General features: G+C 34.5%; 2 protein-coding genes across 2 annotated transcripts; both read left to right on the top strand.

The window, feature by feature from the left end:
- The first annotated feature begins 559 nt into the window (after nucleotides 1-559).
- LOC107480717 (protein DMP4) lies at nucleotides 560-1,523 on the top strand. Its single transcript, XM_016100879.3, has one exon. The coding sequence runs from the start codon at nucleotides 737-739 to the stop codon at nucleotides 1,349-1,351; it is 615 nt and encodes a 204-aa protein (XP_015956365.1). The 5' UTR covers nucleotides 560-736; the 3' UTR covers nucleotides 1,352-1,523.
- A 2,691-nt stretch (nucleotides 1,524-4,214) lies between these two features.
- On the top strand, nucleotides 4,215-7,342 carry LOC107480766 (triose phosphate/phosphate translocator, chloroplastic). The gene is made up of 12 exons (XM_016100935.3): nucleotides 4,215-4,581; nucleotides 4,662-4,727; nucleotides 4,901-4,966; nucleotides 5,136-5,214; nucleotides 5,301-5,421; nucleotides 5,502-5,597; nucleotides 5,681-5,793; nucleotides 5,874-5,951; nucleotides 6,051-6,167; nucleotides 6,309-6,408; nucleotides 6,530-6,630; nucleotides 6,887-7,342. Exons 1-12 carry the CDS (start codon nucleotides 4,319-4,321, stop codon nucleotides 6,902-6,904), a joined length of 1,218 nt encoding a protein of 405 aa, XP_015956421.1. The 5' UTR covers nucleotides 4,215-4,318; the 3' UTR covers nucleotides 6,905-7,342.
- Nucleotides 7,343-15,148: the final 7,806 nt, after the last annotated feature.

The raw sequence follows: 15,148 nt of genomic DNA, 5'->3' as shown, positions 1-15,148 counted from the left end.
AGTTCCTACCGCGTCCTTAAGAAAAACCCAGTATGCGTTCATAAGCCCAGAGTGTTCCTCCTGTTGGGCCTTTGGGCATAAGGCTTTCAAAGTTTAAACATTCCTCTGCGATGTATTGTTAAGACCAAAACCAATAAGGTCCATATATGTTCTCCCATGCTAGTTGGTCCTGTCTATTCGACTAATTGTATTGAATTGGGAGATACTATAAAAAAAAAAATGGAGCAAATTAAAAGACCAAATCAGAAAACTATAACATTGTGTAACTATATTCATCCATAGAAACGGAGCTGGTGGGCAAACATAGCATCATGTGCTTACATAGTAAAACTGCTAACCTATGCAAAATCAAAGCTTGAAGGCATTGCGTCCCCGGAAAACATTTTCCTATGACACCAAACTTTACCACATCCATGACAAGTTAATTGATAATTGAAATCCCACGCATTATCTCTCTTATTTCTGTATCTTTAATATTGCGCAAGCTTTTAGGTTCATAACTGTCATGCATGCTTTACAAGGCAATAAAACAAAAATCATACCTCCCCCAAATAACAAATCTCTCTCATAACTAACTAACTTTCGGCCCTGATGATCAAAGAAAACTAGAAACCCCCAAAACAAGTTAAAAGCAGATTCTTCAAGTTTTCAGTTTATGTTTCTTGCAAGTCTTCAATTGCTCCATGGGCAACTATATAGAGCAAATTAACGCATGATTATTTTATGAACAATTAGTATGGATCGTATTAATGATGATGAACAAAAGCTGCCACTCCTTGATCACAATAGAGAGGTTCCAGAAGCAGAGAGGAGCATGGTTCAAAGAGCCATAAGCCAAACATTTCAAAGCACGGCACATTTGGCGAATCTTCTTCCAACCGGCACTGTCCTATCCTTCCAACTCCTCTCTCCAATCTTCACAAACCAAGGAAACTGCGACTCTGTCAACAAATTCATGACTTACACACTATTATCCCTCTCTGCTTTCTCATGCTTCCTTCTAAGCTTCACTGATAGCTTCAGGGACAGTAAGGGGAATGTATGTCACGGTTTTGCCACATTTAAGGGACTGTGGGTTATTGATGGATCAACCACACTCCCACCTGAACTTGATGCAAAGTATAGGCTCAGGTTCATTGATTTTGTGCACGCTGTGATGTCAGTTCTGGTTTTCACCGCCATTGCGCTGTTCGATCAGAATGTGGTGAATTGCTTCTTCCCTTCGCCGTCGGATGAGGCGCAGCAGATGCTCACGGCGTTGCCGGTGGGTATTGGAGTGCTCTGCAGCACGCTCTTTGTTGCATTTCCTACACAGCGATATGGAATTGGATTCCCACTCTCAAAAACTTAACATCATTCAATTCAAAAACTCACGTGTGGACCTAACTAACGATTAATGTACAAAAAGTTTCCGTGATGATTATTATTGTTAGTGGCATGGCATATTCTAAAGCTTCCATATTATATATATTCTGCAATCTGTTAAAATACACTTTTTCTAGATATTCACCATTATTTCAATACTGGGCAGATTAGTTAAATGACGTTTCTCTCTCTTTTTGTTCTTTTCTCTTAAAGCTTACTGCATACATCCATTTTCAAAACTCTTTTTAGCTTGAGTTGGAGAGATTTGATGTATCAAATGTTGGTTAGGTGATCCCTTATTATTTTTTTTCCAAAGTTTGAAACGAGGCTGGAATATGTGGTATTTTAGGTAGCGTTTGTTTTGAGGTACTAAGATCAACACGAAGAGATTAAGACTCAATATCATGTTTGTTGGTTCAATATTAAAATTTTTGTCTCTGTCCCCAAAATTTCAATATTTCAGTACCTCTAAAAAGTAGGGACACAGGGAATTAAAATTTTTAGAGATAAAGACTGAAATTTTAATAACATTTTATACCTAAAATATCTTCATTTCAATTAATTAATTTCAATTTTATCTTTTGTGCAAATTAAATTAGAATTTCATTCTTGTTTCAATTTTTATCTCCCACTTTGTACCAAATAAAATATTAAAATTTTTTTCAATCTCTATTTCTCCATCAAATGCTACTTTTAAGTATGAAAAAAAAAATATGTCTATAGCTCGTTGACAGGTTTAATTGATTCTCACGTTGAGATCAATATTTCCGAAATTTCAATTTACACTTTATGTTGTTGAGCACTTAATTCATATTTATATTTTTGTGAGATCAAATTATTTACTTTCAGGTTTTCTCTTAAACCTCTTGATGCAGCCTAAAAAGACATAGAAGCTGATATTATCCCAGAAAAATTTCATTGGCGATAAAATTCGTGCAGCCTAAACTTTTTTCTAAAATTAATCACTAAAATTAATTATATTTATATAAATTATAAATATATATTTTTGACGTTTCTATTTTATCCAAAAAGAAAATATATATATATAACGAGAAAAAGATAATCCAAGTTTTAGAATGTCAAGAAAAAAAGTTTTTTATTCACTGTAATGCAGAAGCATCCAAATTATACTAAGATGTTATGAAATTTTATGATCAATCATCCACTACGTGTGGTCCATGTAACGCAATCGAACCACAAAGTTCCACCACTTGTATAAGAGTAACGATGCTGTGTCCACATGATTTTTTTTTTTGGAATTTAATCATATTTCACCAAAACAGTGAACATGATGAAATTTTATAATCGCTTGATTGCATAAAAGTTTTCTTATAATATTAATTTATTAATATTTGTTTATTGCAAATACAATTATAAAGTGAAATATATGTATTTTTAATACAAGTCAACATAAAGCAGAATAAGAGGGATTAGTAATGCCTTAAAAGCATGATTAGCAAAACTTATAGGCTCGACTGCTTTTCCATGAATGAGTATAGGAATTAATTTTAGAAAAGTACAAGTAGATAATAAAAATATTAAATAATATGAACAATTGATATATCGGATATTCATTTTATTAGAATAACTAGACGAATAATTATTCTAATATTAAGATTTAAATGAGTAGTTTAGTTGTGGAGTGTATTTTAGTTTAATTGGTGGTTGTTTAGATTGTTCAAAAAAATTATGGGTTAATATTAGGAGTGTTTGTTGTGCAGTTTGAATTAGTTTTTAAGTAAAAAATTTATCCAATCCAAATTTTAATTTTACTTGTAGTGTAGTTTGGATTAGATATTTTTAAAAAAAAATTAATTCAATTTCAAATGGTTTGAATTGGATTGAATTTGTAATTTTGTAAATTAAAAAATTAAATATAAATAAAAAGTTTTAACATTAAATTTTAAATAACCAACAATAACATAATAAATATTAACAATATTTTAAAAAACTAACATAACATAACTATAAAAAAATTATAGGTTAATTAAAATAAATAAATAAATCTCGTTTTGAACATAAAATATTTATTAAACAATAATAATATATGAATAATATAAAAATATATTAGAAATTGAATATATTATAAGTAAAATTATAAATATAATAAATCTAATCCGATGTATATGATTTGCAAAAAAATAGAATCTAATCAAATCAAAATTAATACAATTTTAATCGATTTTCAGTTTAGATTGGATTGAATGAGCATTTAATTTAAATAGGTCTAGATTTAAACACTTCTAGTTAATATTAATTTTTTTATTGCAAAATTATTTATTAACTCTTATTTTTAGAATATTTAATATTTAAAATTTAAAATTTAAACTTTATCATTTAAGATTTTGAATTAAGAAAATAAAAATTGTTATTATTAAATATTAATTGAAAAATATTTGATTTCTGATTGAACTCTTTTTTCTAAATAGATTGAAGAGGTAATCAACTAGTCATCCCCGCTTTTGGGTTGTAGAAAAGTAAGTAAAAAAGAAATGCAATTGCCTTTCTGTTGAGAAAATGTGGTATTTTCCGTGACATTTAAATTTAATTACAACGACAATAACCACCCCAGAATGGGGAACGATGACCTGTATGATAGTATAAGGCGAGGAGTGAAAGAAGAAACGATATGACGATAAGGTCCTTCATAGATGAAAAAGCAATACACACCAAAATCTCCACCAATCATCCATTCCACCTTGGACACAAATCTCCCTTCTAACAGATAAGGGGGTCCCACCTATCCACTTCCTCTCTTCACTCACACCACAACCCTTCACCCCTCACATCAACGGCCTCAACTCCATCAAGCACAATTCCCCGCGAAGCACCAGATCAAAAATCCAAACACAAGCGGTTAAACCACAGCCATACCTACTAAAACGGAGCCAAACATCAGCATACATATCATATCACTCACTCTCTCTCTCTTTCTCTTGTCTTCTTCACCGTGATGGAGTCGCGAGTGTTGTCACGTGCCGCCACCTCCCTCCCTCACCTCCGCAGGCTACCGCGCCGTGAATCCGCCGCCAATGCATCCTTTGTGCCAGCTGTGAAGGCGACCGGCTCCGTGGCTGACGGTGGGAACCTCATATGGGGGAGACAGCTGCGCCCGGAGCTGTTGTCGCCGGTGCTGAAGAAAGAGGGGCCTGCCGTGCTTCTTCGGCCGTGTCTGGCCGCCGCCTCCTCGCCGGCCGAGGGGAGTGATTCCGCCGGGTGAGGTCCGTTTCCTCCGTTCTGAATCGGTTAACTCGGCCAACTCAGTGTCCTCATTAGTGTGTTTTCTGTTGTTACAGGGAAGCGAAGGTTGGGTTCTTCGACAAGTACCCAGCACTTGTAACCGGGTTTTTCTTCTTCATGTGGTAAGTGGCGTGACTGCGCTTCCACCCGCGACTGTGTTTTTTGTCGTGTCTGACTGTCTTCCTTTCCGTTACGTGGTTGGTACATGTGCGTGCGTGATCACTGATCACTTTGATGAGTACTGAAATTACTTCTTCGTCCTCTTGCTTCTGCTCTCTTTCTATTCTCGATGCAGGTACTTCTTGAATGTGATTTTCAACATCCTCAACAAGAAGATCTACAATTACTTCCCCTACCCATAGTAAGTTCATGGATAGCACATTTTCATGTCTTAATTGGGATTATACGTGAAACATTTATTCACTGTTTCATTTACCGCTCGAGGCTTATTATTAATCTCTCTCTTTCATCGTTTACGCAGATATTTTATGTTGATTAAAATTAATCTTTATTTATGGTTGTTTGTGCAGCTTCGTGTCGGTTATTCATTTGTTCGTGGGTGTGGTGTACTGTTTGGTGAGCTGGACCGTGGGCCTTCCTAAGCGCGCTGTAAGTATAAATTATGATCGAGCCCAAATTGTTTTGCAATATTTAAAGCCCATTGCTGTTTATAATTAATAAGTATTTTTGTGTAGCCTATGGACTCGAACCTGCTCAAGTTGTTGATCCCTGTGGCCGTGTGTCACGCATTAGGCCACGTTACCAGCAATGTCTCATTTGCAGCGGTGGCTGTTTCGTTCACACATACCATTAAAGGTGACTGTGTCGATTTTCTTTTATCCTTCAAGGTTGAAACTGTATCTTGCTAGCTGACATTGATAGAATATTTGTTTCAGCTCTTGAGCCATTCTTCAATGCTGCTGCTTCACAGTTCATACTTGGCCAATCAATACCAATTACTCTCTGGCTCTCACTGGCTCCCGTTGTTATTGGTACGTCTTCTCATTTGTTAACTCCACTGATTTTAAGTGTTCCTGCATTTGGATTAATTAGTTTTGCATGTTATGTAATGCAGGTGTGTCAATGGCGTCATTGACCGAACTCTCATTCAACTGGACCGGATTCATCAGTGCAATGATTTCAAACATTTCCTTTACATACCGGAGTATCTATTCCAAGAAAGCCATGGTTATCTTTCAACCTTATCCCTCTTAACTCATTCTGTTCTTGATGAATTCAATGTCATTACTTGATAATTTTTTGTGCAGACTGATATGGACAGTACTAATATCTACGCCTACATTTCCATCATTGCTCTAATTGTCTGCATACCACCCGCTGTTATTGTGAGTGAAAATCACTTTTGTTTTCCGAATGACATATCCCTAATTATTTATTCATTTATTAATCGCTGTTATTGTTCGTTGGAACTGATGTTATCACAGCTGGAAGGGCCTGCACTGATGAAGCATGGATTCAATGATGCAATTGCTAAAGTAGGATTGGTCAAGTTCGTCTCAGACCTCTTCTGGGTTGGTATGTTTTATCACCTCTACAATCAGGTAAATTTTGATGAGTTCTTAATTATTAGTCATGTCATTACATTACATTCCTTTTGGATAGGAGAAACTCTTGTTTAATTGTTGTGTGTGGAGTGTCATTGATAACATAACAATAACATTATTGCATGACCGACCATGCAGGTGGCCACCAACACACTGGAGAGAGTGGCACCTCTCACTCATGCAGTTGGCAACGTACTCAAACGTGTATTTGTTATTGGATTTTCAATCATTGTCTTTGGTAAGTTCACATATTTTTTCTCCCATTCTCGATGTTCAATTCCACTGTTAATGTCTGATTTATATTGGTAACAATCTTAACATTCTAACTGGCTAATATAATTATATTGCTTCACACACAGGTAACAAGATTTCAACCCAAACTGGCATAGGAACATGCATTGCAATTGCTGGAGTTGCACTCTACTCGTTCATCAAAGCCAGGATGGAGGAAGAGAAGAGAGTAAGTATTCTTTTAAATTTCTATAATGGAAAAGTCTAGGGAGCCAGCAATTTTATTGCATTTTGGCCAGCATATAACCAGCAGAGAAAAGTGAGCCATTGGATGAAATCTCACACCATCAAATCATCATTGATGGCTAGTCGATGGCTACTAATCACAAATATTGCTGGCCCCTAGCATTGCTCTTCTATAATTACTATATAAAACAATATTATATTTTTTTGACAAAAATGTTTTCTTTGTGATTTATTTTCAGCAAGCAAAAGCAGCATAATAAGTAAGAGGCGTCAAGTTGGAGGAGGGGGTGTTTTGCACTGTAAATCATCACATATTTCCTTCAAAATAATTGGGTGGTTGGTTCACTATTGTACTATCCTTGCGATAACTTTCTATTCTTCCTCTCTCTCCCTATTTTTTCTTTGTCAAATCTTTTTCTTTTCCGTTTGTTCATTCAGAAAACAGGACTTTCTGATTTGCAGTCTTCTCTTGTTGACTGAAAAATGATGTATTAGTACCTTGATTCCCATAAATAGCTCCTAAAACTATTATGAAAACCAAAAACAGTGGCAACGGCATTTGGGGAGATATATTTTTCTAGGTCTCTCTTTCATAGCCACTCAGCTATTTGTTTGGTCTCCCATGACGTTCTAAAATCAAATACTTTGTTTACGACTTTACGTAATAGCATGTAACTGAATCACCATATCATAAATACTTCGTTTTTCTTCTTCTTCCTTCTTTTTCTTCGCTTTCCTCTTTCCTTGTCTTCACATTTCTTTTTCTTTTTCGCGTACTTCCTCCTTCTTCTTCGTCTTCCTTCTTTTTTTTTCAAGTTCATTCTTCTTCTTCGCGTGTTTTTCTCGATCATCATTCTTTTACTGTTGTTATTGTTGTTGCATTTTTTCTTTATCTCCTTTTAGTTGAGGTTTATTTGGATCTAAAAATAAACCAAATTTGGTTCAGATTACAAACGAATCGAATTCGGTTCAGATTTGAAAAAAAATTGATAAACATTCAACCAGTAAGAAAAGTACATTTTAATTCATTTTTGCATGCAAATGAACTCAATTAAACTAAGAAATGAACTGAATTTCTTAAGAAAAACAGATTTAGTAAATACTTATCAAGTGAACCTAATTCAATTCACAAATGAACCGAATTCGGTTCAGATTTGAACAAAAAGTGATAAATATTCAATAAGCAAGAAAAGCACATTTTAATTCATTTCTCAATGCAATTGAACTTAATTAAACTAAGAGATGAACCGAATTTCTTAAAGAATAACAGATTTGGTGAATACTTAAAAGTAGTATCAAGTGAACCTAACTCAATTCGCAAATCAAGCAAATTCGATTCAAATTTGAACAAACAGTTAAAAAATTACTTAAAGAATAAAAAGAAGAAGATGCAACATTGGGAGAGAGAGAAACCCAAAATTCCTAATCCTCATTTGCATAACCCTTCTTCAATTCATAGATCCCTAGCATCGTCCATACTCCATCCAACCTTTCTGCAGCCAACCCCTCGCCACTCTCCTGTAAAGGTTACAGAGAGTTTAGAGAAGGGGGTTGAATCTATGACCCTCTTCTGCTTTAATGGATTAAGCCTTTAATATCAAACTTCTTAAAATTTGTTTGAGCAGTACATCGGAAAAATTTAAGAGACAATTTCATTTTGTCTTATAAATATCAGAATATAGAACAGTAGAAGAAAGAAGAGGATGACACAGTCATGTATCTTGGTGCAGTTGATTTGTGCAATGCAACCTACATCTACAGTGGTGGAATTTTACTATAGTAAAAGTATTACATACACCAATTCCTAGGATTCACAAAATCCCATCTTGACTCTCAAGTTTCTTCCTAAACTTGACTTGGTTATGCTAATACCTTAACTCCTCACACTAAGTGCTTACCCAACTTAGTAAGAGGCACCTTTCAGGTACTTGATACAAGATATAAAGTTACAACCAAAGGAAATCAGACTCCATTCTTAACTTTTCTCTCAAGTGTTTCACTCAACCTTTTTCACAATGTCTCTCTATCAGCCTTTTACCTCTCAAAGACAATAGAGAAAGATATACATTAAAAATGAAATACAAACTGTAAAACATGAAGGAGAATAATGCATTAACAGCCTCTGTTGCTATAAGTTGAATCGGATTCAACTAATTCTGATTGAGTTCTTCATCTTGGCGGAATGCTTCTTTAACTTAGAAAACACTATCCAAAAATGTTGAACTCTTTACAGGAAAACTCTTCAAAACAAACTCAGATTCTAGTTCTCTCTCCTTGTTTTTTAGGAAAACAAAGTTTTTCTTTTTGTACCTCTTACCAAGTTGCTGTTTGGATTTCTCCTAAGTTAACTCATTGAACCTTGAGCCTCTTTTGCTTGTCATTTCACTTTCTTCATTTAACCTCCAAATTAAGAATTTCAAAGCAGGTTCTTTTGCTTGACTGAAGACCTCAGATTAGCAAAAAAAAAAAAATTGTTTCAATGGTAAACTCAAATCTGAACCTTTGAGTTTGTGCTTTGTCCCCAAGAAATAATTTGAGCCTTTGATACACAGCAATGATTATCAGAAATCACTTTTTTCATTTATCTCAAATTGGCGTTGCAGAGATTTGAAGAAGGAGAGAAGAAAACAAATTGAATGTAAATGAAAATAAATCACATTTATCCTCTAACTTAGCTTAGCTTACTTTGATTAGGGTGATTAGGCATTTGCTTTTGTGATTTACCTTTCTCTTTCTTTCTTCTCTGTTGAATGAACAAGAAGGACGAAGCTCTCTCTTTCTTTCTGATTCTGACCGAAGTAGACTTGTGAATGTTGGCTTTGAAGGCTTCAACTTGGTGGAATCTTTCTGGACTTGGGTTGGATTTATTTTCCATTCAACTCAACTGATTTTTTTGCTTTATTTCTTTAGGTTTTGAGAGTTAGAGAGCCCACCGAGAATCTTTGTTTCATTACTCTATCTCTTTGGGCTGCTTTTACTATAATTCTGGCCTGCAACATTAACCAAAACAATAAATACTAATTCGGTATTTAACACATTAAATCAATGTTTGTCATCATCATTTAAGTTAGTTAATTTCTTAACTCAACCATCTCCCCTTGATGACAAACATTGTTATAAAGGAGAAGATCAAAGGGATTAAATTGGATAAAGTTAAAGTACTTCCCTTTAGATGATATCAGTTGTCTTTGACTTGCTCCCCCTGAACTTGTGTTCTTCTTTTGTTTTCTGTTCACACATTTATAAAGAAAACACAACTATGTACAACATGCAAATGATTATCAGAGGATTGAGCATTCCATAAGAATTTCAATCCTTAGTTTAACCAAGGCAGGACATTTGAAACAGAGAACCCTAAATATACAAAACAGAGCATGTCATCATCACATCACATCAAACATAAAACAAAGCTATCATTTCATAAAATATAGCATAATACTCTCCCTTTTGTCATCAAGAGAGGTAATCGGAATAAATCAATCTGCAGCAACCTGTTAAGGTAAAAAATAAAAATAAAAATAGTGTGTATCATCACATCAACACAGTACACAATGAGTTCAAACTACTCCCCCTTAAATGCCAGATCCCCTTGCAGTAAACTTTGTTAGAGTTATAAGTTCACATATGTCTGAACTAACTAAGATCAAAAGGAAACAGTTGGTAATGATTACAGTCATCCAAGACAAGACAAAGTACAAAACAAACTACAATTATTTCATAAGACAATTATCCAAAATAAAACAGCACAGAAAAGATCAATAGAATAGACATCCTCAGGCATCTAAACCATCCCCTTTAGAATCGGCATGTTCTTTAGGGTCAGAGGCCACATTTTCATCCTCAAGAGTGTTTTCAATGAACTTCATGAGAACTGTCACCCTGTCTCTAGACTTTCTGAGGTAGTTTTCATGCTTGGCAGTCAATTTTCTCTGCTCTTTACTTAAGGTAATCAAATGGTTGGATTGAGAGACAAATTCCTGCACCACATCCTTAAGTGTCCAGTGGAAGATGAAGTCCCAGAGGCAGATGGAGGAGAAGATTCTTCTAGTTCATAGTCATCATCATCATTATCAAGAACCACCCTTTTAGTTCGAGTTGGTCCCTTTTACTACTGGTTCACTCTTTGAGGATGATTAGGAGCAGACATAGGCTTAGGTCATGAAGGTTCAGGTGCAGGTTCCTCAGCAACAGAGTGCTTCCCCTTCGAAGTACTTGGTTTGGAGGGAGCACTAGGTGGAGCCATTGGCTTGGAAGAAGAGGGATACCTTGGAGTATTTTTCGTTCGCGCCATTGGATCGGTGCGAGGAGCAGAGTTCGGTGGAGAAGGTGATGGGGTAAATGTTTGATTTTTAGAACGAGGAGAGGTTATTGGTTTATCAGAAAGTTTGAAAACTTTGTCACGAAGACCCCTTTGAATGATGGTTTTCTTCCTCATTCTGAGAATCAAGGGTTTCACTCAAACAATACAATGATGGTAGTGGGAGTTGAAACCAAAGAGGTTATGGGAGAAGTTATGAAGAAAGTGGTTTGGTAACTGCCACAAGAAATGAGGTTTCTTGAAAACATGCAACTGCATCACCAATGACTAGATCTTGAAAAGACTTGACATCATGAAAAGTGATTTGATTTTATTAAAATAAAACAAAACTGTTTAAAAAAAACTTTTTCACTAAAAGACAAAATACAAAATAACACATGGATTATGTAACACTCATTGGACCCAGAGATGGTAGAGTTTAAGGAAATATATTAGACCACAATAACTCTGAACTGAAAGGTTGGCCCAGAAGATTCAGAACGTGCAATTGAGCCCAGAAAATAACATTCAAGAAGATGGTTTTTTATTTGCCCAGAATTGTCTGATCCCAACCTAAGAGACAAAAACTTCAACAGATACATCAACAATGTACAAATAAAGAATCATGACTTAAAATCTCTAGATTTGTCCTAAGTTTGCAAAATCTGTCTTCAGCTAGAGATTTGGTGAAAATATTCGCTAATTGATCTTCTGATTTAACAAATTGAATGCTAATATTCCCTTTTTGAATATATTTTTTTATTGAGTGAAATCTCACCTCAATATGTTTAGTTCTAGAATGCAAAACTGGATTTTTGAAAATATTTATGGCACTCGTATTCTCATATAACAGGGAAATATTTTCAGCATTTAATTTATAGTCAGCAAGTTGGGTATTCAACCAAATAAACTGAGAGCAACAGAAAAAAGCAGCAATATACTCAGCATTTGCAGTGGATAATGCCACTGTGGACTGCTTCTTACTTGACCAGACGTTTAGGGACTTCTCAAGAAAACAGTACATGCCTGATGTACTTCTTCTATCCACTCTATCTCTCGCAAAGTCTGCATCACAATAACCAACTGTAGAAAACTCATTAAACCTTGGATATCATAAACCAAATTTGGATGTGCCATGAACATGTCTAATAATCCATTTAACTGCAAAAAGATGTGATTCTTTTGGTTGTGATTGAAATCTTGAACTGATAAGGAAAAAATATAAAAGGATAGATAAATGGAGTTTTCCTACTAGACCTCTAAGATACCTGTTCTTAGCAACCTAGGTCACCGGAAAGGATTTCCTACTAGACCTTCAAAGAACTTGTCCTTGATAACCTAGATGAGAGGGATGAAAATTGAATTACTCAATTTTTTCCATGCAACAAGCGAAGCAAATCACTCCCCTCATTTAATCACACTAAAAAAACGTGCACAAAGCACTAAAGAAATTTTATTCATGAAAAATTATTCCAAATGATCTCACTAGAGGTGTTTAAATAGGCTCCTAACAAACTAACTAAAGATAAGATAAGATAACTTAATTTAAATCTCCTAAAGATAAGATAACTAATTTAAATCAGATTTGATCTTATTGGATTAGATCAGATTTGATTTATATTTTAAAATCCTAAAGATATAATAACTAATAAGATCAAATCTGATTTAAATTTAAAATCCCTAACAATACTACTAAGTAAATCAGAAGTAATTCAAATCTTCCAACAAGCTCTGACAGCAAAACAAATTAAAAATAAATTACTAAAAATTCGAAAATTAATAAAAATTATGCCTCCCATTGAATTTGAAAAGCTTTATTGGGCTTCTTGTTGTCTTGTCGTAGCTCAATGGACCTTATGAATTGTTGCCCTTTCAGCACTACTATTTTTGAGACGGACTCTTGGTCTTCTTGATGTCCAAGACTGGCATGACACAATTCTTCTAGAATTCAGATCCTTGAATATGACAAGATTATCATTCCATCCCTTTACTCTAAGATGACGAAAATGTCCTATTGACCACGTATCATGAACACGTTCCAACACTTTGCATGATATCAGGTAAGGGTAGAAACAGGCCAGGTCAGGGCAGGCTTTGCTCTTAACAGGCCTGGCCTGTCATACAGTTGATTGGCTTGAGCTTGGCCTGCAGCCTGTTATAGGCTCTTTATAAAGTACTATGCCTGGCCTGTTATTCAGCCTGGCCTGGCCTGAAGCCTATTAAAAGGCCTGATAATTTTTTTTTTACAAAAATAAAAATATTATTTTAAAAAATTATTTTTTAATAAAAATAGTTATATGTAATATGTAATATGTTTAATATTTATAAAAAATTTTAAACTTTTAACATATTTAAAAAATACAAAAATATTTATAATAAAATATAATAAATTTAAAATATCTCATAATTTTATTAATAATAAATAATTATTTATATATAACAGGCCTATAAGACTAATTAGTAAGCCTGGGCCTAGCCTATTAATGTATTAAGGCTTTTAAAAGAGCCTGAGCTTGTACCTGTTTTATAACAGGCCAGGCCAAACACAGGCCAGGCTACAGGCCTCTAGCAGGCCGCCTGACCTTTTTCCACCCCTAATATCAAGTCTAGAGGAAATTAGGTACATAAGAGATCCAATCATTCCTCTATACCTAGTCTCATCAACATCTTTCTCAATTTCACCATTTTCTAACTTTGAGTTGGGGTGCATGAGTGTTCCCATGAGTTTGGCATTTTTCATATTAAATTTCTTAACTAATTCTTGGCATACTTTTCTTGATGAATAAAAATGCCATTTTTAGTTTGATTAATTTAAAGCCAAGAAAAAAATTAAGTTCATCCATCATACTCATGTCAAATTCACTTATCATGAACTTGCCAAATTCAGTATAAAGAGTCTCATTTGCTGATCCAAATATAATGTCATCAATATAAATTTGGACTAGCATGAAAGAATCATTAAAATCTTTAATAAATAGAGTAGTGTATGTAGTGCCTTTTTAAATTTTATTTTTCAAAAGAAAAGAACTAAATCTTTCGTACCAAGGCCTAGGAGCTTGTCTTAACCCATAAAAGGGATTTTGAGAGTTTGAAAACATGATTAAGAAATTCCTTATTTTCAAAACCAGGTGGCTGAGCCACATACACTTCTCTATCTATTACACCATTTAAAAATGCACATTTCACATCCATTTGGTACAATTTGAAACCACAATGAGCAGCATAAGCTAATAGAAGTCTTATGGCTTCCATTCGGACAACAAGGGCAAATGATTCATCAAAGTCTATCCCTTCCTCTTGATCATATCCTTATGCCACTAATCTTGCTTTGTTTCTAGCAATGCTACCATCTTCTCCCAACTTGTTCCTAAATATTCACTTGGTGCCGATCACTTTTTTTCCAAATGGCTTAGGAACAAATGTCCAAACTTGATTCTTTTCAAATGCACCGAGCTTATCCTCCATAGCCTTTACCCAAGAAGGTTCATTAAGTGCTTCATTGATGTTTTGAGACTCCATTTGAGAGAGAAAAGCTAAATTTGTTTCTTCATTTGCTTTTCTGGTGGAGGAACGAGTCTTGACACCTTAAGAGATATCTCCAATGACAAATTCCTATGGATAATTCTTTAAGAATCTCCACTCACGGGGTCTTGTAGATTTAGAAGTAGTTTCGGTTATTGTAGGATCCAAAGAACTTGTATTCTCAGAAATTTTGCCTGATTCAGGAGACAGAATAGAATTGTCTCCTGCAGAATTTTTTGCAGCGCCAATTTCTAATTCAGGTGGCCCAGAAATGTCTTTCTCTTGATTTGGAACTTCTCCTTCTTTGTCTTGAACCTGATTTCCTGCATCATTTTTTTCCAAGATACTTTGATCTAAGTTAGTATCACAAAAGGTAACATGTATAGACTCCTCAATAATTCTAGCATCTTGGTGGTAAACTCTATCACTATATTTGGATCAATGGAAATTAGAAGGAAAGAAAACTGAAGGAAGGAAAATTGAAGGAAAATGGAATTTTCCCTTGATTGGATCAGCACAAAAATTGGATGGAAAAGGAAAATAGTAACGTAGGCCCCACATCCAAGTTTTCTTTCCCAACTTGCGAAGAAAACTGCTGAGGGTTTCAAAGTAAAAGCAAAATTACTAACATGCCCATTATTAAAATTAAAAACAAAATTTATAATATTTAATAAAAAATAAA

This window comes from Arachis duranensis, chromosome 3, assembly GCF_000817695.3.
Source record: "Arachis duranensis cultivar V14167 chromosome 3, aradu.V14167.gnm2.J7QH, whole genome shotgun sequence".
Lineage (NCBI taxonomy): Eukaryota > Viridiplantae > Streptophyta > Magnoliopsida > Fabales > Fabaceae > Arachis > Arachis duranensis.
The sequence above is the reverse complement of the archived record's forward strand: the minus strand, read 5'-3'. Positions and strand labels throughout refer to the sequence as shown.